The sequence below is a fragment of the Myripristis murdjan genome, chromosome 8 (genome assembly GCF_902150065.1).
Source record: "Myripristis murdjan chromosome 8, fMyrMur1.1, whole genome shotgun sequence".
NCBI classification, from domain to species: domain Eukaryota; kingdom Metazoa; phylum Chordata; class Actinopteri; order Holocentriformes; family Holocentridae; genus Myripristis; species Myripristis murdjan.
In genome coordinates, this window is record NC_043987.1 from 30498260 (window position 1) to 30520710 (window position 22451).

The window sequence follows — 22451 nt, forward strand, 5'->3', positions numbered from 1 at the left end:
ACACTTGTGGGCACCTGAAAAAATGTTCTGTATATTTATTCCAGTGTTTCTTGATTTTTGTAAAATAAATTATCAAAAAAAAAAAAAAAAAAAAAAAAAAAAAAATCACTTTGCCTTTTTTATTTATTTATTTTTTATTATTTATGGCAATGTCGGTGGCGTGGTGCTTCAGGAGACAGAGCGTGTGTGTGTTTTCCTCTGTATGTTGTGTCCTGCAGGTATGAAAGTGCTGTGAAGGAGGAGGGAAACTGTAGAGTGAAGAACTGGCTTGTTAGAGTTAAGACACAGCATGACACCTATTTCTTTTTTTCTGTAAGAGTTTGTCTCTGTTCAAATTAAACTCAGTGATTTGAACTCCGATTAAATTTCTGCAGGTGCAGGTTAACTCTTTGATACAAGGTGGGTGGCTCTTAAAAGAGCCTTTGAGTTGTTGAAGCTGGAGCAGCTTGTTTTACTTGGAGCTGGTGTACTTGGTGACGGCCTTGGTGCCCTCGGACACGGCGTGCTTGGCCAGCTCCCCGGGCAGCAGTAGGCGGACGGCGGTCTGGATCTCCCTGGAGGTGATGGTGGAGCGCTTGTTGTAGTGAGCCAGGCGGGACGCCTCGCCGGCGATGCGCTCGAAGATGTCATTGACGAAGGAGTTCATAATGCCCATGGCTTTGGACGAGATGCCGGTGTCGGGGTGCACCTGCTTGAGCACCTTGTACACGTAGATGGCGTAGCTCTCCTTCCTTGTCCTGCGGCGCTTCTTGCCGCCCTTGCCGGCGGTCTTGCTCACGGCTTTCTTGGAGCCCTTCTTGGGCGCGGATTTTGCGGGTTCAGGCATTCTCACACTTCCGTAGTTCAAAGACAACGAATGATACTTCCTCTTCTATGCATGTTACTTTGTAGTCAGCTCATGCAAATTAAACTGCGCTGTATCTCCTCTACGATTGGTCGGGTTTCGCAGCGCCGTTGGGCTTGAGCCACACGAGGAATTCACCCACACGTCATGTACAGACTGTAGTAGGCCTACAGCTCAATCCAAATCACCATCAGAAATACTTTACACTAAAACTAATAATTTCAACCCCAAGGGGAAACTAGGTCAGTTGCTCAAATTCTCAAGAGAACAATATAAGTACAGCTGAATTTATAAGGAATAAGAAAAGCATGAAAGCACATTAGAAAAAAAAAAAAATGATGTGCATTAGCCTATGTTAAAATATGTGTATTTATCATGACCTTGTATTGATCTTAGTTTTAAAAAAGTTTTTGTTATAAATATGTGTATTAATCCTACTACATATGATAACAATAAATCCATAAATAAGAATCCTATGTAAAAAAAAAAGGTAAATGAAAGATTATTAATTTTTTCCCCTGTCTGGCTGCTTCAGTGTTTCCTCCCAAAAGCACACAGCTGCAGTTTATTGAGAATGCAATCAAAGATAAAAATATCCCCTGGCTTTAAGTCTCATTTAGGATTGACTTTAAAATCCTGCTGTTCACCTAGAAAACGCTCAAAGGCCAAGCACCAAAATACATTTCTCATCTTTCAGTACAATATAACAGGATAACAGAACCCCCTCATTTCTTTGCCCATCTGGAACTAGCCAGCTGGCAGTCCTAAGAATAAGACCAAAACAAGTTTAACTATTACCAAGAAAGATTTTGACTATTAAAACATTGGATAAATAAAAATTCCATTTGTTATAAAAGGCGGGATATTTGAATAATTACATCAAATTGGCGGTAGAAAGACAAAGGCACAGACAAGAGGGTTGGGCTTTAGATGTGTCTCTTCAGGCTGCTTTGAAATTGGGCGCGCAGATGTTTTTCCATTGTGGGGTTACTCCAGTTCACTTGAGGTGTGGCTTTACAATGTCTTAAAAGATTATGCAATCCACCGCAGTGCCAGTGAAAAACGAGGCAACTTGTAAGGCTGAAGAAAATAAAATACAGTGTTTGTTTCCCCACTAAAGAGCACTGTAAGATTTGGACTGCTGAATTTCACCCAACAAATCATTTGAAGTAAAACATGTTTGAAAATAAATGTAAGAACACATACAGTTGAGTTTCAAATGTTGTAGTTGAACTTTCGTTACACCAGTATACTTTCCATTTCTACATGAAGAACAGCAGGAGACGCTTTTGGAGAAGTGTGTGGCTCTTAAAGGAGCCTTTTAGTCCAGTCATTTTATGAAAAAACCTAGGACAAATTGCAAGAGAAGCAAACTCAACTGATTTTGTATCCTCAGTTTGTCCTGAGTGAGGGTAAAAAAGTCCCAAGAAATCCCATTGGTGGAAAGTTTTGAAAATCACCTATTTATGACCACATATTACCAAAAAACACTGTTTTTAACACACAGGGGAAAGGGGTTCAAAATTTTACTTTCAGATATCACTATAAAAATTCACAAGATGATTACACACACAAAGACAAGAAAAAATAAATGCCAGAACAGATATTTAAACAGTGAATTAAAAGGTTACTATATATATAGTAACCTTTTAATTCACTGTTTAAATGTCTCTTCTGGTATTTTTCCTTGTCTTTGTGTGTGTAATCATCTTGTGAATTTTTATAGTGATATCTGAAAGTAAAGGGATTTCTTGGGACTTTTTTCCCTCACTCAGGACAAACTGAGGATACAAAATCAGTTGAGATTGCTTCTCTTGCAATTTGTCCTAGGTTGACCCCAATTTTGGCCTAAAATTACTGGACTATTTGTGTATGCTGGTTTGTGTGTTGGGGTCTACTTGGCCTTGGCCGGCTTGTCGGTCTTCTTGGGCAGCAGCACGGCCTGGATGTTGGGCAGCACGCCGCCCTGAGCGATGGTGACTCCGCCCAGCAGCTTGTTGAGCTCCTCGTCGTTGCGGACGGCCAGCTGCAGATGTCTTGGGATGATGCGGGTCTTCTTGTTGTCGCGGGCGGCTTTTCCGGCCAGCTCGAGGATCTCAGCGGTCAGGTACTCCAGCACGGCCGCCAGGTAGACGGGCGCGCCGGCGCCCCCGTGCTCGGCATAGCAGTAATTTATATTTCAGGATATTTCATCAAATTTTATTTATTTTGTAATTTAATTAACGTGATCCTAGTTTCATCACAGGCCAATTAGACCAACTTTTGTTTCTCTTCAAACAAAAATCTCATTAAAAAAAGTGATGTTTGGACTGTTGTGTAGCTATTTATTTTGGGGAAAATATTTGGAGACATAATAATTAGCTTTAAAAAATACTTGATTATTTACAGCTCTCACACTATTAGTTAATGACTCACTGCAGACCTTCCAGTCAGATGAGGGAGGATTTTCTCATTACTAACAATATCAGCAAGCAACACAGAAAATAAGAATAGGAAACTATTTAACATTTTTACAATAACCATAGCCTGCTGAACAATATTGTTGCTAATTCTTAAAGGGTAAATACAACACATGTAAGTTTGTAAACAATACTGTAGATTGGGTTTTATTAGAAATCACTCTGGCAGGACAGGTAGCAGGATGATCATCCTGGACACACAGAGGTCCTCTCTCCACATCCTCCATGGCCTTCTGTTCCTGCCACTGCAAGCCAACCTGGAGGTCTGGTGAGTCTGCTTTTGATGAGGTGCCACCAAGAGGCAGCGATTTGAGAAAGATGACAGCCTGTGAATTGTCTATGGAGGATAAACCCTGACCTCCAAGAGAAGTGCAATTTACTTAATTCAATGCCTGACAAAAGCAGGAAAGCAAAACGTATTAAAGCAAGAATCACCCAAAACCTGTAATGACCAAAGTGTTCACACATCATCCTCTTTATTTATTTATTGTAGCTTTATTGTATAGTTTTTACCATGGATCTCTTCACCCATGTAATTTTAACCATTCATTGTGTAACTTATTGGAAGGTTAGTGATACAAAACATCTATTTTCTTAAAAAGTCAATAAATAAATTAATAAAATTAAATAAAATTAAATAAAATTAAATAAAATTAAATTAAATAAATGGGATGGCATCAAAAATATATTTATAGGTTTTTTTAGGGATAACCAGAACATAAAAAGACAAAATTTCATTAAAATGTTATTGAAAAAGAAAGAAAAAATACAGGTTAATGGTGGTTAACCTCTTCAACTCCACCGTGGACACCTCAGCTGACATATTGTCTTTTGGAAATTATAAGAGGCTCAATTTTTCTGCCATATCTTAGAGTGAAAATACTGGTATCATATGAAACTAGACAACCAAAGGAACCCATTGATAACAAACCATGCTAGGTTGCTAAATATTGCCTCAGAGTTAGGCCAAATTTTGCTGAAGGAAACACTGGCATGTCTATTTTCAGTGGGTTCCATGACCTTTGACCTCCAGGGCCCATATTCAAAAAACATTTTAAGGTTAAAAGTAGCTCCTAACTTGCGGATTTAGGAGAAACACTTAAAAATAATGGGTGTGTCAATCCTAAATTTAGATAATTTTAAATTTCTCTGCTAAGAGAATTTCACCAAGCGTCTTAGTGTTAAAATCAGCTCCTAACTCTGTGACAAGTTAAGGGAGTCAAGAGACTCCTGAGTCACTAAAACCTGCTCAGACCTCCAGTCCTCTTATGCTGCTGTCAGAATGGCCAAGCTCACTACATATCAAGGCAACAGGTGATAAAGATTTGGGTGCAGAGCCTCCTCCTAATAAATACAATGAAGATTAATAAAAATGAAAATTAAATAGATAGATAGATAGATAGATAGATAGATAGATAGATAGATAGATAGATAGATAGATAGATAGATAGATAGATAGATAGATAGATAAATGAAAAGGTTATAAATGAATATAATTTGATGATGGGTATCAAAGTTCAGTACAGAATTTGTTAATTTTCCCATATGAGTGACTGAATAATGTTACACAGAGAATAACACATTGTAATCTCGAATGTTTACAGATAAATGGCTGATATGTTACTTGTTGCAGTTGTTTGGTGCTTAAACTATGTAATCTCTGTCCTTGCCTCAGAGTTTTTTCACAGTCATCAGTAGTCCAGGTGATGAGTGGGACAGCTGCATTGATCTGAACAGAGATCTGTGCCCATGCATCTTTTTTGCATCTTGATGTCACTCCTGCTCCAAATTTCCTTTCAGTGATATCCTTCCTTTCATGCGAGGAGCTGTTCTTGCATCCAAATTGGCTTTTGCTTTGTTTTGAAGGGCACAGCTTCAAATGATTTATCAGCCATGGTCACTGTAATATCTCAATAATGCTTGAAAGACTGCTTATATACATGTGTTCTAATTGTTTAACGAGATACATGTGCATAACAGGCTGCTGACATTTAGCTAAACATGTGCTTGATTCATTTTTATATTGTTTTTGTTGTTTGCTGCATGTTTTATCAGAGAAGGCTACACGCACACACACGCACGCACACACACACACACACACACACATATATAGATGTATATAGATAGAGCATCATATACCTCTTTCTGCAATATTTTCAAGAGTTTTCTAAGTTCCTCAGGGAAAGTTGGTCACAGCAGCTTTCTGAATCGGTTTTCAGAGGAAACTTAGTTAGGAAGTTTTAGTGACATTTAAGAGTACTAGTAAGATAAGATGTCTTGTGAATTGAGATTGAAGTGTTGTTTGGAAGTGTTGTTTATTCTGGGTGGATTTGACAGGGCTGTCCTCTTATCTGATTGGACGACGTAGCTAAAGGTGGAACTGGCCAATCGGAAGGCAGCAGAGAGCGACATAAAGACCGATCGCGGAAGAAGCCAGATGTTTCTCTCTTGATTTTCAGGGCGAAAAGAAAAATAAACATGAGCGGAAGAGGCAAAAACGCAGGCAAAGCTCGTGCCAAGGCCAAGACCCGTTCATCTCGTGCCGGTCTCCAGTTTCCTGTCGGCCGCGTGCACAGGCTGCTGCGCAAAGGCAACTACGCCGAGCGCGTGGGCGCCGGCGCCCCTGTCTACCTGGCGGCCGTGCTGGAGTACCTGACCGCCGAGATCCTCGAGCTGGCCGGAAACGCCGCCCGCGACAACAAGAAGACCCGCATCATCCCAAGACACCTGCAGCTGGCCGTCCGTAACGACGAGGAGCTCAACAAGCTGCTGGGCGGAGTCACCATCGCTCAGGGCGGCGTGCTGCCCAACATCCAGGCCGTGCTGCTGCCCAAGAAGGCCGACAGACCGGCCAAGGCCAAGTAGAGCCACAGCCGACCCCAACACACAAAGGCTCTTTTAAGAGCCACACACTTCTCTAAGAGTCTCCTTCTGTTTTTTTTTTTTATGTAGAAATGGAAAGTATACTGGTGTAACCGTGGGGATGGATGGTGGAAATATAGAACTGCAACACTTAAAACACAACTGCATGTATTCTTACATTTATTCGCCTCTAAGTTTGACTTCAAATGATTTGTTGGGTGAAGCTCAACAGTCCAAATCTTACAGCACTCTTTAGTGGGGAAACAAAGACTGTATTTTATTTTCTTCAGCCTTACAAGTTGCCTTGTTTTTCACTGGCACTGCGGTGGATTACATAATCTGTTAACGAACTGCAAAACCACACCTGAAGTGAACTGGAGTAACCCCACAACATCTTAGCGCCTAAATACAAACCAGCCTGAGGAGACACATCTAAAGCCCAACCCTCTTGTCTGTGCCTTTGTCTTTCTACCGCCAATGTGACGTAATTATTCAAATAACCCGCCTTTTATAACAAATGGAATATGAAATAATCAATTTTTTAAACAGGTCGGTCTTTGTTGGCAATAGTTAAACTTGTTTTGGTCTTATCTTAGGACTGCTAGCAAGCTTGGTCCACATGAGCGATGAAGTGAGGGGCTTTTGCATGCGCGCGCGCGCACGCGCACACACACACATATACACACACACACACACACACACACACACACACACACACACACACACACACAGGATCTTCCACACACTTCTCCAAGAGCTTTTCCTGCCATTTGTGTTAATGTGAAGTGCACTGGTGACAGTGAATGGACAATCGAGAAATATTGAAACTACACTTAAAACACAACTGTATGTATCCTAATATATATTTGCCCCAAGTTTTACTTCAAATGATGTGTCTGGTGAAACTCTCAACAGTCTAAACTTAACCATAATCTTTTCAGACATTGTAAAGCCACAACTGAAGTGAACTGGAGTAACCCCACAATGGAAAAAAACATCTGAGCGCCCAATTTCAAAGCAGCGAGAGAGACACACCTACAGCTCAACCCCCTTCACTTTGCCGTTGTCTTTCTACCACCATACCTTTTATAACAAATGGAATTTTTATTAATCCAATGTTTAAATTTTAGCAATCCTTCATTTACGTTTTTTACAAATGTTTCTTATACTTATGTTTGTTGTAATATGTTGGAGGAATCACGATTAATGTATAGATAATGATAACTAAGATAAAAGGGCATGATACACATATTCTACATAACACACATAATTTTTTCAAATGCATATTTCATTGCTTTTCCTATGTCTTAAAAATCCGTCAATGCTTATATTGTTCTCTGGAGAATTAGAGCAACTGCAACTGACCTAGTTTCTCCTCGGGGATGAAATTATTAGTTTTAGTGTAAAGTATTTCTGATGGTGATTTGGATTGGGCTGTACTACAGTCTGTACATGACGTGTGGGTGAATTCCTCGTGTGGCTCCAGCCCAACGGCGTTTCGAAACCCGACCAATCGTATAGGAGATACAGCGCAGTTTAATTTGCATGAGCTGGCTACAAAGTAACATGCATAGAAGAGGAAGTATCATTCGTTGTCTTTGAACTACGGAAGTGTGAGAATGCCTGAACCCGCCAAGCCCGCGCCCAAGAAGGGCTCCAAGAAAGCCGTGAGCAAGACGGCCGGCAAGAGCAGCAGGAAGCGTCGCAGGCCGAGGAAGGAGAGCTACGCCATCTACGTGTACAAGGTGCTCAAGCAGGTGCACCCCGACACTGGCATCTCGTCCAAGGCCATGGGCATCATGAACTCCTTCGTCAAAGATATCTTCGAGCGCATCGCCGGCGAGGCGTCCCGCCTGGCTCACTACAACAAGCGCTCCACCATCACCTCCAGGGAGATCCAGACCGCCGTCCGCCTGCTGCTGCCCGGGGAGCTGGCCAAGCACGCCGTGTCCGAGGGCACCAAGGCCGTCACCAAGTACACCAGCTCCAAGTAAAACAAGCTGCTCCAGCTTCAGCAACTCAAAGGCTCTTTTAAGAGCCACCCACTTCTGTAAAAGGGTTAACTTGCAGCTGCAGAAAATTGAGTTCGACCTTACAGTGAGTTTTTGAACAGAGACAAACTCTCACAGAAAAAGAAATAAGTGTCATGCTGTGTCTTAACTCTGTCTAACCATGCAGTTTAGTGATGGGAATTCCGGCTCTTTTGGCTCGGCTCACTAAAAAGAGCCGGCTCTTTCGGCTCCCAAGCGGCTCTTCAGATTTTTTTGTTGCTTAAATTAATTTATTACCAACAGTAATGTAAAATTATGCGCAAAATGAATTACTAATGTCAAAAAACATGCATTATTATTTTTTAATTTATATATGTTTATTATATAAATATGCCTTTATTTATTCATTCTACATAGTGCTACAAAAAATATTATAAAATACAAAAAAACAAACGTTTAACTATTTACAGTTGAATTGAATTGCTGTACACACTGCAGCAGCAGCAACAACAGTTGCAGAAGACACACTGGCACCTTCATTAATATCAAGTTCATTTTCTTGTGTGTTTTTTTTTTTCCCCATTGCACTGATGGCTGAACAGTTCTGGACAGTTTGGGGAGCCGGCTCGATAAGATATTTTTTTCTTGCAGACTCTACACTTTGCCTTTCTATTGTCAATAAAATTGAAATGGTCCATATTTTACTCCTTTTCCTGCTGTCACTCATTTTCTTAACTATAGGCTACCTTTCCAGCGCGTTCGTGTTGTCTCTCATTGTGGCCCCTTGCTCTCTTTCTCTCTCGTCTCCGTCCCTCCTCTTCTCCTGTTTGTGTGTGTGTTTGTGTGTGTGTGTGTGTGTGCGTGTGTGTGTGTGTGCCGCTCTGGTGTGAAGCGCTCAGCGCAGACAGACGGCACCCCACATCTTGACCAATCACGTGCGGCTTTCTCAGAAAAAATAACTAATCGGCTCCCGGGAAAAAAAAAAAAAAAAAAAAACGGCTCCTAATCAGGAGCCGGCTCCCGTCGTTCACTTTTTACATTACTTTTTACATTATATCACAGAAGCATGAAATCACTTGTATATCAACATCAGGGTAGTTTTGCTTTGATTTTGCTCGAGTTGCATGTGAGGATGAAGTCAGGGGTTGTTGTCTTGTCCTGTTTCGTAGGACTTGTGGGCCTGTGAAGCTTTTGGAGACGAAACAGGGATTCTGGCCTCCAGATGAATTTCAGTTTTAAACTTGAGACAGCATGGTGGGCACATCCATGATGATCCATGATCCATGATCAAGGCAGAGATCCAAACACAGCTTTAAAATTGTTTTATTACTTACATTAAAAATACAATATATGGAAGTAAATGGTTCACTTCCTCTTTTATACATATTGTATTATTATCAGTAGTAGTAGTGGTAGTTGTATTAGTTGTAGAAGTACTTGCTATGAAGTAAATTGTTTCTAAGACGTAAACATTGCTGCATTACACTAATCTGATGCAAGAATATTAGGCTGGAATATCATCTAGTTCTGAGTGCTGTGCAGATTAACAAATTAAATGATTCATAAAAAATGAAATAAAATGTCTTGCTGTGATGGCGCAGGCTTCTGTTACCAGGATTTGTATTTTCCTCTCAATTATTTTTCACTTTCAAAGCCTACAGAATATAAATGTGTATTCATTAGTCGCTTTAGAATTTACAGTTAGAGAAATGAAGGGGGTTCCCTAAAAGACTCAGGTCCCACCGAGATTTGAACTCGGATCGCTGGATTCAGAGTCCAGAGTGCTAACCATTACACCATGGAACCACATGGGGGTATCAGAGAGAGAGTCACATGCCTATGCCAGCCTTAAGGGACTTGCCCACTGACTTCCCAAATCTTCCACCAAACCTGGATGTCAGTGCAGAGCGATGTTCTCACCAAGAAATGTGTGTGTGTGTGTGTGTGTGTGTGTGTGTGTGTGTGTGGTGGGACTATGTGTGTTCAGAACATTCCCAGAAATGGGGTCCGGTGCTCCTGCTCCTGTTCCCTGTCCACTAGTTTGGCCTTGCATAATGTCTGTCTAGCACCATGATATTGATCAAAAGGTGTTCATACCCATCATGTTATGCAACATTTTTCCCAACCACGGTCAAAGAAGAAAACTGTACGGAACAGTGGTTATGACTGTGAGCACAAAAAAAATAAAATAAAATAAAATAAAATAAAATAAATAAATAATCAATATTTAGTCATTGGAGAATTGTCTATGGAAGACCTGGATATTGTCAATTCATATTTTAAAGACGCTCCACCCGACTAACTAACTAACTAACTAAATAACTAAAATAAAATAAAATAAAATAAAATAAAATAAAATAAAATAAAATAAAATAAAATATCATGTTGTTAGGGGAGCGCATATCTTACTGAGCGTCTTACAGGTGTGAGGTGAAATTATCCGGGCCTTTCTCTACTGAGGAGAGACCGTCCCCCCTGTAGTGGCATTCCTTCTAGATGTTCAAATATGCCACAAATGAGCTGCAGGCACAGTCACTTGAGTCTGACGCGAATGACAGGAGCTTCGTTCACTGAAAAAAGATGACAAATTACATCACACGGTTGAAAAACGAGATGCTCCCGTGCCTGAAGCAGCTCTCTCCCCACAACCACTGCACATGACGTCACTCACTAATTAACAGAGCATCAATAATCAGTATTCATTATACAGGCATTTGTTCTTGTACATTTTACACATGACCTATATATTCCTACACAGTGACCAGAGATGATGAATTGTAAGATCTGCAGAATATACAAATGAACACATTTCACTTTCGCTGCTGACGGCCGGTCAGAGAGGAGCAGCAGCCCCGCTCCGCAGAGAGAGGAGCTGGAGCGAAAAGGAGCTGCGGCCTGTGGAGCCTCTGCCTGCTTCCAGCGTCAGGTGAGTGTCACAGTTCAATTCAATTCATTTTTAAGGGGCTGTACTAGCGCTTACATTGCCAAAGCGAGTGTGAAATAAAACTACAAAAAGTGTGCAGTAAACAATACAAATGCTGTTACAACGATATAATAATAATAATAATAATAATAATAATAAAAAAATTTTCATGGGCAACCCACATATTCAGCTCTGCAGCTCATCCCACAAATGCATGTTCCTTACAATTGTGGCACCATTTAAAAGGGAAATAAACAGGCTTTCCAACGGTATAAGATTTATTTGCAAGAAGCACTGCTACAACAAAGAAATAATCTACCAAACACAAATTTCCTTACTTTTTGTACAATGTTTATATTATTGCTATTTTTTAAGTAGAAAGTATATGGTAAATATCTTTCCTGCGCCTATTGTAAACCCATATATACATACATACATACATATATATTTATATCTATCTATCTATCTATCTAGATATCTATATCTATCTATCTATCTATCTATATCTATATCTATATCTATTTATCTATATCTATCTATCTATATATATATATATATATATCTATATTTATATCTATATATATATATCTATATCTATCTATCTATCTATCTATCTATATCTATCTATCTATATCTATACACACACACATATATATATATATATATATATATATTTAGATAGATATAGATATAGATATATATAGATAGATAGATAGATAGATAGATAGATAGATAGATAGATATAGAGATATATCTATAGATATATATAGAGATAGATATATATAGATATATATAGATATATATATATATACTTCACACTTCTCTCACATGAAAACGCAAATGCTGCAAATGCTGCACGTAAAGTTCCTTAAACAAAAAACAAAAAAGGAGGAAGGCTGCAGAGTTTGGGACTGCCCATCACGGCGCGTGCTCTCTGTCTTCACTTACGTCCGCAAACAAGATTGAAAAGGAGGAGCGTCACTCTGAGGTTTCATCAGTTTCTTCTCACTCTTGAAGATTCGTTGAAATCATCATGTCTGGACGTGGCAAAGGAGGTAAAGGTCTGGGGAAAGGAGGCGCCAAGCGTCACCGCAAAGTTCTCCGCGACAACATCCAGGGCATCACCAAGCCCGCCATCCGCCGTCTGGCTCGCCGCGGCGGAGTCAAGCGTATCTCCGGACTCATCTACGAGGAGACTCGCGGGGTGCTTAAGGTCTTCCTGGAGAACGTCATCCGCGACGCCGTCACCTACACCGAGCACGCCAAGAGGAAGACGGTCACCGCCATGGATGTGGTCTACGCTCTCAAGAGGCAGGGACGCACCCTCTACGGCTTCGGAGGCTAAACACCAACAACGACCACAACAACACAAAGGCTCTTTTAAGAGCCACCCACAACGCACTCAAGAGCTGACTGTCTTTCAGTGAACAACAGTTTTTTTTATTTTTTTATTTTTTATTTTTTTTAACGCTACACAACAGCATACAGCAGGGGTTGGCAACCATGTGCCATAGTGAGCCGGGAGGCTGCAGGCTGCTCTCCAAACAAAAACTCCACCAGCTGATTTCACTGATTAGTGCCTGCTCTCTTCTTGAAAGTGAGGTAATCAGTAAAATCAGCTGGTGGAGTTCTTGGTTGGAGTGAAAACCGGTAGCCTCTCGGCTCACTATGGCACATGGTTGCCCACCCCTGGCATACAGCAGCAACCATTAAGGGACAACTTGTTACATACAATCTCCCAATGGCTTTATTAAAATAACAATTTACCTAAAAATACTTGATCCTGGATTAGCTTGTCCTCTCTGCTTGAAGGAGAGGTGAAATTGTCTCTCTATGGCTCATGATTGGACACCCCTGGTCTAACACATGACATCAGTATTTAAATAATAGCATTAATTTAGTTTTTGTTCTTGCATTAGCTCTGTTTCAAATATAATAATACGACTGGAAAATAATAATGTAGCCTAATATTAATTTGCATTTTAATATTCAAAGCTATACAGTAAATGGCATACTGAATGTGAGGTACTGAAAAGTAACAACAGACAAAGCATTTACTGTAAACAAGTTAACCACTTTAATTTCTCTTGGTTTACAAAATTTGCATCATGCAACAGTGCAGAGCAACAGCTATTAAAATCAAAATCGTTAGATAAACAGTTCCCCCCTTAGTAAAGTTCCCTTCTTAAATAAATAAATAAATAATGAAACAAACAAATAAATAAATGAATGCATAAACGAATGTAAATGCAAAAAGACAATATTAAATAGATAAAGACATAAAATGAACAGAGCTGTAATAAGATAACAGTAACAGTCCAAGAATTAAATGTAAGCTGAACAATTATTTTTGAAAACTACACAGATGTGTAAAAGGTTCAGAAACAAAAAAGGAGGGGCGGGGGGGGGGGGGGGGGGGGGGGGGGGGGGGGGGGGGGCAGTCATGTTAGATGTAACAATGTCAAACCACAGGAGTGCTGTGTCACTCCTTTCTCTTGCTTATTGTATCTCCAGACATTCACTGAATCCTCTCAAATGATAAAAAGTTTCATCATATGGAATCAAAATTACTGAAATGCAAATCCAACTAGACAAAACTAATACTTACATGTATAATTTGGTCAAAATATGACAAATTACTTCAAAAGTCAAACATCAAAATATAAGTACCGTGACTAGTGATTACATGGTATATTACAGTTCTGGTCTCATATGGTAATATTCTTTCATTCCAGCCACATCAACCTTGTATGTGGCCTTCTGCAGCTCTGGGATGGAGCTGTATTCCTTCATCTCCTCCAGGTCCTGGACCTGTAGTACCATCTACACATGGGAGAGAAAATGCCAAAGAGGGCTAAGTTAGTGTGTTTGTAGCTACAGCTGGACAAATCTGAAAAAAAAAAAAAAAAAAAAATGCTGACTACAAACAAAAATTGGCAGTGTCAGAACAAGCTTTTGTCTTGAAACATTATGTTTTGATGTAAAAATACATGCTAAGACATGCTATTTTGCTATGAGTTATGACTCTTATTTCTATGTTTTTAAGGTATTTAATATTGGGATTATTCATTTGTGTTTGTCATGTTGTCATGTTAATTCAGATACCTGCGTAATCAGAGGAATCAAACACTGAACACAGAAATAAATCTGAATTACATTATGTTTGGTATTGTAATAAATAAAATAATAATAATAAAAAAAAAATGTTTGCCCCCCCAGCGCAAATTTCAAACTCCGCCTATGGTTTTTTGTCCACATTTGGAGAAAGCCAAAAGAAACCTTCAAGGCAGATCGCAGATAACAAACTCTAGTACATGGTGGTGGATGTGTAATGGTAATGGCGCCCCCTGCTGGAAGTCATTAAGTCTGATGATCACAGGTCTGATTCTCTTCTGCCTCTTTGAATGGAACTGGCAGGTTAGTTTCTCATCAAACATGGTTGATATTTATCTATTCAGCTGTTGACTCCTGGGTAAGTGAAGAGAAATCTGCCACCATAAGATACAATAGCACGTATAAACTCAGTGGCCACTTTATCAGGTCCACCTGATAACCTAGTACAATTCAATCCACCTGTTGTGCCATAAAGTTTCCTTTTCTCCTGCTGCCTGTAATGCTCCGCTTGTCTTGTTGTCACAGTAATAGAGGTGTTCATTCACTTCTAGGTTTGGCATTGAGCTCACAGTTAGCGCTGCTGTTGGACTGGAAAAAAAAAAAAAAAAAAAAAAAAAAAAGGAAATACATAAACTTTCTTAAAAGGTAGAATTGATGTCAGTGCTGTTGCATCGAACTGTGTGTGTGTGTGTGTGCCCCACCAAATTGGCCAAGAAAATACATTTAAATGGGCAATATAACAAAATTATAAGAAATATAACAAAAACAGAGATGGGGGAGGGCTGCGGAGTTTGGCAACGCCCAGGAAAATGTGCGGTTACTGTCACCCACGTCCACAAAGAAGATTGAAAAGCAGCAGCTGTTCGCTGAGTTCTTCACTTTTTTTTTTCTCGCTTGCGATTCGAGCAGGAAGAGACATGCCTGGCCGAGGTAGGACAAACAAAGCTACAGCTAAAGGAGGTAGAAGCCGCCAGCGCCGACGTCAAACGGCACCAGCGCCGACGTCAAACGGCACCAGCGCTCAGGACCAGCTCCAGCTCCAGCCCCGGCGTCAAACGCCTCCAGAACCGGTGTTAAACAGCGCCGGCGCCGGTGTTACACAGCGCCGGCGGCGGGCTCAATCTGCACCGGCGCCGGCTTCAAACAGCGCCTGCGTCAAACAACAGAAAGTTACATACCTGGCCGCGGTAAGTGAGACAAAGCTACAGGCAAAAGGGGCGTCAAATGCCGCCAGCGCCGGCATCAAACAGGAAGAGACGTCCTTGGCCGAGGTAAGAGAAACAAAGCTACAGATAAGAAAAAGTCGTCAAGGCGCCGCCGCCAGGGCGAGCGGCGTCAAGCGCCGCCGCCTGGTCGAGCGGCGTCATGCGCCGCCGCCTGGTCGAGCGGCGTCATGCGCCGCCGCCTGGTCGAGCGGCGTCATGCGCCGCCGCCTGGTCGAGCGGCGTCAAGCGCCGCCGCCTGGTCGAGCGGCGTCATGCGCCGCCGCCTGGTCGAGCGGCGTCATGCGCCGCCGCCTGGTCGAGCGGCGTCAAGCGCCGCCGCCTGGTCGAGCGGCGTCAAGCGCCGCCGCCAGGGCAGCGGCGTCAAGCGCCCAGGGCGACCGTGAAGGTGAAGTTCTCCGCGACAACATCCAGGAAATCACTGTGTCCACCATCCCCGGCGTTGTCAATTGCATCTCTGGGTTCATCTACGAAGTGGTCCGTGAGTTATTGTTTGAATTCCTGAGGAACGTTATTCAGGATGTCACGAAGCTGTGTTTATTATACATCATAGGAAAGCTTTGGTGAGGCTTTTCTGCATTTGTTTGGGTTTTAACTAATACCTCTTATGTCCAACTCATGCTCTTATTGTGTCAGCCTAATACTATTACAACTACTACTAGGCTACTTGAAAGCGGCCAAGCGCCAGCTCTGTGTTCTCTGCGACATCCGGCTACCAAGCCCCGTCATCGGCAGTGGCGTCATCTCCGGCCTGATCTATAAAGAGGTCCGCGGGTTTCTCGAAGATTTCATGAAGATCGTCATCTGGGATGCCACCACCCTATTTACGAAAAGGCGTGTGTAGGAAATCATCAAACCCAATCGGCGAAGTCAATCGCATCTTATTGCATGTTGAAAAGCAGGAGCTGCCCTTTGATTTCATCTAAAGTTGGATGTCTCAATGGCTTTAATAAAATCGGACCAATATCACTAAATATGCAATGGTGTGTTTTTTTTTTTTTTTTTTTTTTTCAAGTCATTTTAAATTTTTATCAGTTAATGTAGTATGTATTCCTCAAATAGACTGACATGAGGTCATTTGGATTTGTATCAAATTGTTATATTTTTTTAAGAAATTGCTTTTTTTGTTGTTGTCTTTTTTTTTTTTTTTTTTTGTATCATTACCACACTTTTCCATACCTGGGGTCAAAAATTACCCCAAGCATATTTTATGGAATTTCAAGGGTTAACCCTAGCAACCTTTGATTTTTATCAACTGTGAATGGCAGGTATACATCTAGTGTTGATCCACACATCTAATGCCAGCAGTCTCACCACCCTGAAGGTTATTTTTACACAATAACATACATGTAAGTATTATCATTTTTATACCTCAGTATATGTGTATATATGTGTATGTGTGTGTGTGTGTGTATGTGTGTGTGTGTGTGTGTATATATATATATATATATATATACACACACACACACACACACACACACACACACACATATATATATATATATATATATATATATATATATATATATATATATATATATATATATATATATATATATGATGAATGGAAGGTAAACCACGCCTATAACTGAAGCAATGGGATGTGGAATGACAAAAAACAGCAATCCAGCCACAGGAGAGAAGCAGACAGGGCCAACAGAAGAGAAAGAGATGTAAGATATGTCCAAGAAACAACAATGGCAAAGCCAGCAATACTCGTTGGAAATGCAGTGACCCTGTGTGCAGCGCTCACAGCCAGAAACAAGTAGTTTGTAACAGCTGCTCACAGCAAGAAGAGAGAAGACACGTGTGTATACATACACTACTCACAAAAAGTTAGGGATATTTGGCTTTTGGGTGAAATTTATGTAAAATGTAAAATGTTCACGCTACAGTGATATTGTATCATGAAAGTAGGGCATTTAAGTTGAAGCATACACTGGTGATTTCCTCATCTCAAACAATTTCTTGAAACAAAAGCCAACAACAGTGGTGGATATACCACAACAAAAAATGTCAGTGTCAATAACTTGTCATGTGCCCTTGAGCATCAATTACAGCTTGACAATGACGTCTCATGCTGTTCACAAGTCCACTTATTGTCTGCTGAGGCATGGCATCCCACTCTTCTTGAAGGGCGGCCCTCAGGACATTGAGGTTCTGGGGTACAGAGCTCCGAGCCTCTACACGGCGACTCAGCTGATCCCATAGGTTTTCTATGGGATTCAGGTCTGAGAAAGTGCAGGCCACTCCATTTGAGGTACCCCAGTCTCCAGCAGCCATTCCCTAATGATACGACCTCGATGAGCTGGAGCGTCAAACACCTGATGTGATTTTTGCCGTTAAGCTCCTTGTTAGAGAACAGCAACTTGTGCAAAAAGTACTGAAACACTGAACAGTTGGACATGTGCATTCAAAAGTTTACAGAAGGTCACATTAAGTTCACCTGTAAAGGTTAGAATGCATTTTAGGTTCATCCTGAAATTTCACCCGAAAGCTGAATATCCCTAACTTTTTGTGAGTAGTGTATGTGTAGATGTGCATAGACAGACAGATGGACACACAAACAATAAATGCTGACATTTTGATAGTTGCATTGATAGGCTACATGACTAGTGTAAAAATTAATGAAACATACAGAAAACAGCTGCATTTCCATCCAAGGCCAAACCTCACGGAATGAAAGATTGTCATGCAATGATTAATGATGAAATGATCAAGTTACAACAAAATGAAGTTTTATTCCCAAAATGATTAGATAGAATCATATTTTTTTTATCGTATGACAGTGGCAGGCCACATGTTATTTTGTGATGAAAAGTTGTGAGTGTTTTGATAAAAGCAGAAGTGATAGCTGCTCCAATGTCTTTGGGTTTTTGAGTGCGTTCCAGGCACTGTGTGTTGATGTCTGGCCTGGGGAAAGAAGTGCAGTCAGACGCCCAGCTCGCTGCCTTTACTGCGAAACAGACGGTCTGTGTCTCCATCTGTTGGACGAATCGCAGTATTGACTGTAGCATGAAGTGTGGTGTTGTATAATAAAGCTCTACAAGCACTAATGTTAGTAGATCATGTTTAGATGTGCTATGGTTTGTTGTTACATATTTTCCCCCCACTGTTATGATTCTTAAGTGTATATTTTTTGAAGCGATTATATCTAATTGAATCTTTAAAAGATTAAAGAAAAAAAAAAAAAAAAAAAAAAAAGAATTTGCGTCTCTTCAGCAAAGTTGTATGTGGCTCTTAAAAGAGCCTTTGGTCGTGAGTTGTTGCCGGTGAGTCTAAGCCCTCTCTCCGCGGATACGGCGGGCCAGCTGGATGTCTTTGGGCATGATGGTGACCCTCTTGGCGTGGATGGCGCACAGGTTGGTGTCCTCGAAGAGGCCGACCAGGTAAGCCTCGCTGGCCTCCTGCAGAGCCATGACGGCCGAGCTCTGGAAGCGCAGGTCGGTCTTGAAGTCCTGGGCGATCTCTCGGACGAGGCGCTGGAAGGGCAGCTTGCGGATGAGCAGCTCGGTGGATTTCTGGTAGCGGCGGATCTCCCGCAGAGCCACGGTGCCGGGCCGGTAGCGGTGAGGCTTCTTGACGCCGCCGGTGGCCGGGGCGCTCTTCCTGGCCGCCTTGGTGGCCAGCTGCTTCCTGGGGGCTTTGCCTCCGGTGGATTTACGGGCGGTCTGCTTGGTTCTGGCCATGGCTCACACTAAAACACTCCTCTCTTTTCAGCGGAACAGTCAATACATGCTCTGGCTCCCTGGCGGCTTTATATAGACAACGGCGGGGCGGGGCTGACGCCCGAGCGTGAGGAGCATAGCGCGTGCGTCAACAAATGCTATTGGAGCACAGGCCGTTTGAACTAGGCGCCCATTTTTCCCTCCTTGTAGCTCCTGTCCCATTTCAAATTCTCTTTCTCTCACAAGTGTTTTTTCTCTCCTTTTTTATTGAAATAATCTTGATTTATAAAGTTGTTTGGCACGCGAGGCTTCTGGAATATTTTCATTACAATATTTGAACATTTTAAAAGGTCACGTCCTATACCCCCCCCCCAAAGGTTAAAATATTAAAACAAAAGGTAATACGAAATTATGATCAAACCATAGAAAAATACGAATTTAAAAATGACTGTTCAAAGGGAAAGCACAATTCATTCATTCATTGTATTTAGTTAAAACCTCAGAAAACATATTTTCAGTGGATCAGAGGTATTCAATTCAAGATTCAAAAGGTTTATTTGTCACATCCATGATTGTATATATACAGCAGCAGTGAAATGAGCTTGCTACTCCATCACTGTGCGAGTAAAATGGGAGAAAAAAGTGATAATATACTTCATACAGGGAGGAAAGTTTTTAAAAAATAAACATTAAAATGAAATATAATAAATAAGAAATGAATGGCATATTCACAGGTCAGTATGTATGTAGTAAAAATAAATAAAAAAATAAATAATTGTTGCAGTGTGCAGGGGACTGTGTGCATATCAGACTGCCAGTAGGTAATTAGGTGCTGAGCTGAATGCAGGATGTGATGTGAATGTTTGTGTTTTAGTGTTAAGTGTTGATGATCCTTGTGGCCTGGGGGAAGAAGCTTTTTCTCAGCCTCTCAGTGCTGGCTTTGATGGAGCCAGAACACAAAATCCTGTCATGTGATTGATTTGAATGAACCTCTGAAATTTAGCTCCCTCAGATTATAGTGACAGTTAATTAGGTCAGAGCATTTCATGTTCTGTTTTGTTACATGTAGTTTGCAGTATTATATTCCATGAAAGAATGAGCCAGAATGGAACACAGTACTGTTTCTGTGCAAATATCCTCATGTGAAAGTGTTGTTAGCTATTAAGCTAACACATGAAAATGTGGGCATGGCGTATCTTATTTAAACACTGTTGCATTTAACTGAAAATCACTCTCTCAGTAGAAGTGGGTGGCTCTTAAAAGAGCCTTTGAGTTGTTGAAGCTGGAGCAGCTTGTTTTACTTGGAGCTGGTGTACTTGGTGACGGCCTTGGTGCCCTCGGACACGGCGTGCTTGGCCAGCTCCCCGGGCAGCAGCAGGCGGACGGCGGTCTGGATCTCCCTGGAGGTGATGGTGGAGCGCTTGTTGTAGTGAGCCAGGCGGGACGCCTCGCCGGCAATGCGCTCGAAGATGTCACTGACAAACGAGTTCATGATGCCCATAGCCTTGGACGAGATGCCGGTGTCGGGGTGCACCTGCTTGAGTACCTTGTAGACGTAGATGGCGTAGCTCTCCTTCCTCGGCCTGCGGCGCTTCCTTCCGCTCTTGCCGGCGGTCTTATTTACGGCTTTCTTGGAGCCCTTCTTGGGCGCGGACTTCGCTGGTTCAGGCATGTTGACGCTGCTTGTTAAACATGTAACCCTGTGCTCCACCGCTGCTGCTTTTATAAAGAGCGAGATGACGTCAGCAGCAATGCGAGGCTCCGTGTGTATGATTGGTTGAGCTTCAGATGCCGTTGTTTGTGTGCGACGTTATACAACTTCACTCATTCATTGTCCGTGCTGACTGACGGATCATAGTTTCATTCATTCAGTGGGAATTTACAAATTCACAAATTAAACATTGAATAAACTTTTCTGAATGCCCCTGCTGGGAATAAATAGAATAGATAGACAGATATATAGATGGCCCCCTGAAGTCTTCCCTACACTGAGCAGACTATAAAATATAAAAAGAAACAAAGAAACAACTCATTTTCCCCTCTGTATCCAATTTTGGGTTTGCCAAGAATATCGATCGCGTGATGGCTGGGAATGCAGCAGCTGGCTTCTCAATTGGTATGTCAAGTTATAAAGAAAGACAGATAGAGATGGATAACTTTAATCAGCGATTCAACAGTGATGTTTTTAATATACCATCAAGTGGGAAATGTAATTGCAATATTTCTGTTCAACCTTAGTAGGATTCAATAAAAAAAAAATAAACAAATAAAAATGGATTTAATATAATTAAGAGCTCACAAGTTTGCTGTTTCAGAGACTCGCCAGGTCACAGCAAATGAGAATAGAATAAGACCTAGCATGCAGAGCAGGAAATCCGGTAGTGTTGTGATCTTATCCTTTTCAGAAAAGGAGACTGCTGTGTAATTGTTTTGACATGCAGCCAACGGAATATAGCATTTATGTGTTGATCTGGCAATTCGCACCGCTGTGACATCACTGATTTTCATTTGCACAAATTTAAGTTACGATAAGTTCTCTTCTGAGTAGCTTAATTATAAATTTCAGTTCCAAATATTAAGAAACATCAACTCCTTCAAGGTATATGGGTGGCTCTTAAAAGAGCCTTTGTGTTAATTGTGATGGATGTTAGGGTTTAGCCTCCGAAGCCGTAGAGGGTGCGTCCCTGCCTCTTGAGAGCGTAGACCACATCCATGGCGGTGACCGTCTTCCTCTTGGCGTGCTCGGTGTAGGTGACGGCGTCGCGGATGACGTTCTCCAGGAAGACCTTGAGCACCCCGCGGGTCTCCTCGTAGATGAGGCCAGAGATGCGCTTGACTCCACCGCGGCGAGCCAGACGGCGGATGGCGGGCTTGGTGATGCCCTGGATGTTGTCGCGGAGAACTTTGCGGTGACGCTTAGCGCCTCCTTTCCCCAGGCCCTTACCTCCCTTTCCGCGGCCAGACATGTTAGTTATCCTCTCTTCAACAACAAAAAGAAACTGGTTGAGCTGGTTAGAGGTTCCTGCTTTTCAATCTTGTTTGCGGACGTAAGTGAAGACGGAGAGTGCTCGATGCGCCGGGCGGTGCCACACTCCGCAGCCCTCCACCCCCACTCAACACACACACACACACACACACACACACACACACACACACACACACACACACACACACACACACACACACACACACACACACACACACACACACACACACACACACACACACACACACACACACACACAAGCGTTTGTTTTTCAACGGGAGTTTTGTTGCGGAAAGTTGGCAGAACCGTTTCCCGTTGCTTTCAAAATAAAGTGAGGAAACGAACACGAAATGTTATTTAGCATCATTGTAATGGCAGACA

General features: G+C 41.7%; 9 protein-coding genes and 1 non-coding gene across 10 annotated transcripts; 4 read left to right on the plus strand and 6 right to left on the minus strand.

Moving 5' to 3' along the window:
* Positions 1–215: 215 nt before the first annotated feature.
* Positions 216–836, minus strand: LOC115363256 (histone H2B 1/2). The gene has a single exon (XM_030057368.1). It carries the CDS (start codon positions 824–826, stop codon positions 452–454), a length of 375 nt encoding a protein of 124 aa, XP_029913228.1. The 5' UTR covers positions 827–836; the 3' UTR covers positions 216–451.
* A 1902-nt stretch (positions 837–2738) lies between these two features.
* LOC115363678 (histone H2A-like) lies at positions 2739–3008 on the minus strand (the record flags this gene model as incomplete). The annotated part of the gene is made up of 1 exon (XM_030057955.1): positions 2739–3008. A coding segment is annotated over one exon (270 nt), but the record flags the coding sequence as incomplete, so codon positions are not given.
* Positions 3009–5769: 2761 nt separating this feature from the next.
* Positions 5770–6168, plus strand: LOC115363245 (histone H2A-like). Its single transcript, XM_030057357.1, has one exon. It carries the CDS (start codon positions 5782–5784, stop codon positions 6166–6168), a length of 387 nt encoding a protein of 128 aa, XP_029913217.1. The 5' UTR covers positions 5770–5781.
* A 1616-nt stretch (positions 6169–7784) lies between these two features.
* On the plus strand, positions 7785–8364 carry LOC115363253 (histone H2B 1/2-like). The gene has a single exon (XM_030057365.1). It carries the CDS (start codon positions 7785–7787, stop codon positions 8157–8159), a length of 375 nt encoding a protein of 124 aa, XP_029913225.1. The 3' UTR covers positions 8160–8364.
* Positions 8365–9890: 1526 nt separating this feature from the next.
* On the minus strand, positions 9891–9962 carry trnaq-cug (transfer RNA glutamine (anticodon CUG)). The gene has a single exon. It is a non-coding gene; the product is annotated as a tRNA-Gln (tRNA).
* A 2119-nt stretch (positions 9963–12081) lies between these two features.
* LOC115363261 (histone H4) lies at positions 12082–12482 on the plus strand. Its single transcript, XM_030057372.1, has one exon. The coding sequence runs from the start codon at positions 12113–12115 to the stop codon at positions 12422–12424; it is 312 nt and encodes a 103-aa protein (XP_029913232.1). The 5' UTR covers positions 12082–12112; the 3' UTR covers positions 12425–12482.
* Positions 12483–15098: 2616 nt separating this feature from the next.
* LOC115363217 (uncharacterized) lies at positions 15099–16368 on the plus strand. The gene is made up of 2 exons (XM_030057326.1): positions 15099–15979; positions 16079–16368. The coding sequence occupies exons 1-2, from the start codon at positions 15111–15113 to the stop codon at positions 16176–16178; spliced, it is 969 nt and encodes a 322-aa protein (XP_029913186.1). The 5' UTR covers positions 15099–15110; the 3' UTR covers positions 16179–16368.
* A 2288-nt stretch (positions 16369–18656) lies between these two features.
* LOC115363230 (histone H3) lies at positions 18657–19129 on the minus strand. The gene has a single exon (XM_030057341.1). It carries the CDS (start codon positions 19103–19105, stop codon positions 18695–18697), a length of 411 nt encoding a protein of 136 aa, XP_029913201.1. The 5' UTR covers positions 19106–19129; the 3' UTR covers positions 18657–18694.
* A 1183-nt stretch (positions 19130–20312) lies between these two features.
* Positions 20313–20761, minus strand: LOC115363252 (histone H2B-like). Its single transcript, XM_030057363.1, has one exon. It carries the CDS (start codon positions 20754–20756, stop codon positions 20382–20384), a length of 375 nt encoding a protein of 124 aa, XP_029913223.1. The 5' UTR covers positions 20757–20761; the 3' UTR covers positions 20313–20381.
* A 495-nt stretch (positions 20762–21256) lies between these two features.
* LOC115363269 (histone H4) lies at positions 21257–22065 on the minus strand. Its single transcript, XM_030057381.1, has one exon. It carries the CDS (start codon positions 22048–22050, stop codon positions 21739–21741), a length of 312 nt encoding a protein of 103 aa, XP_029913241.1. The 5' UTR covers positions 22051–22065; the 3' UTR covers positions 21257–21738.
* Between the last annotated feature and the right edge of the window lie 386 nt (positions 22066–22451).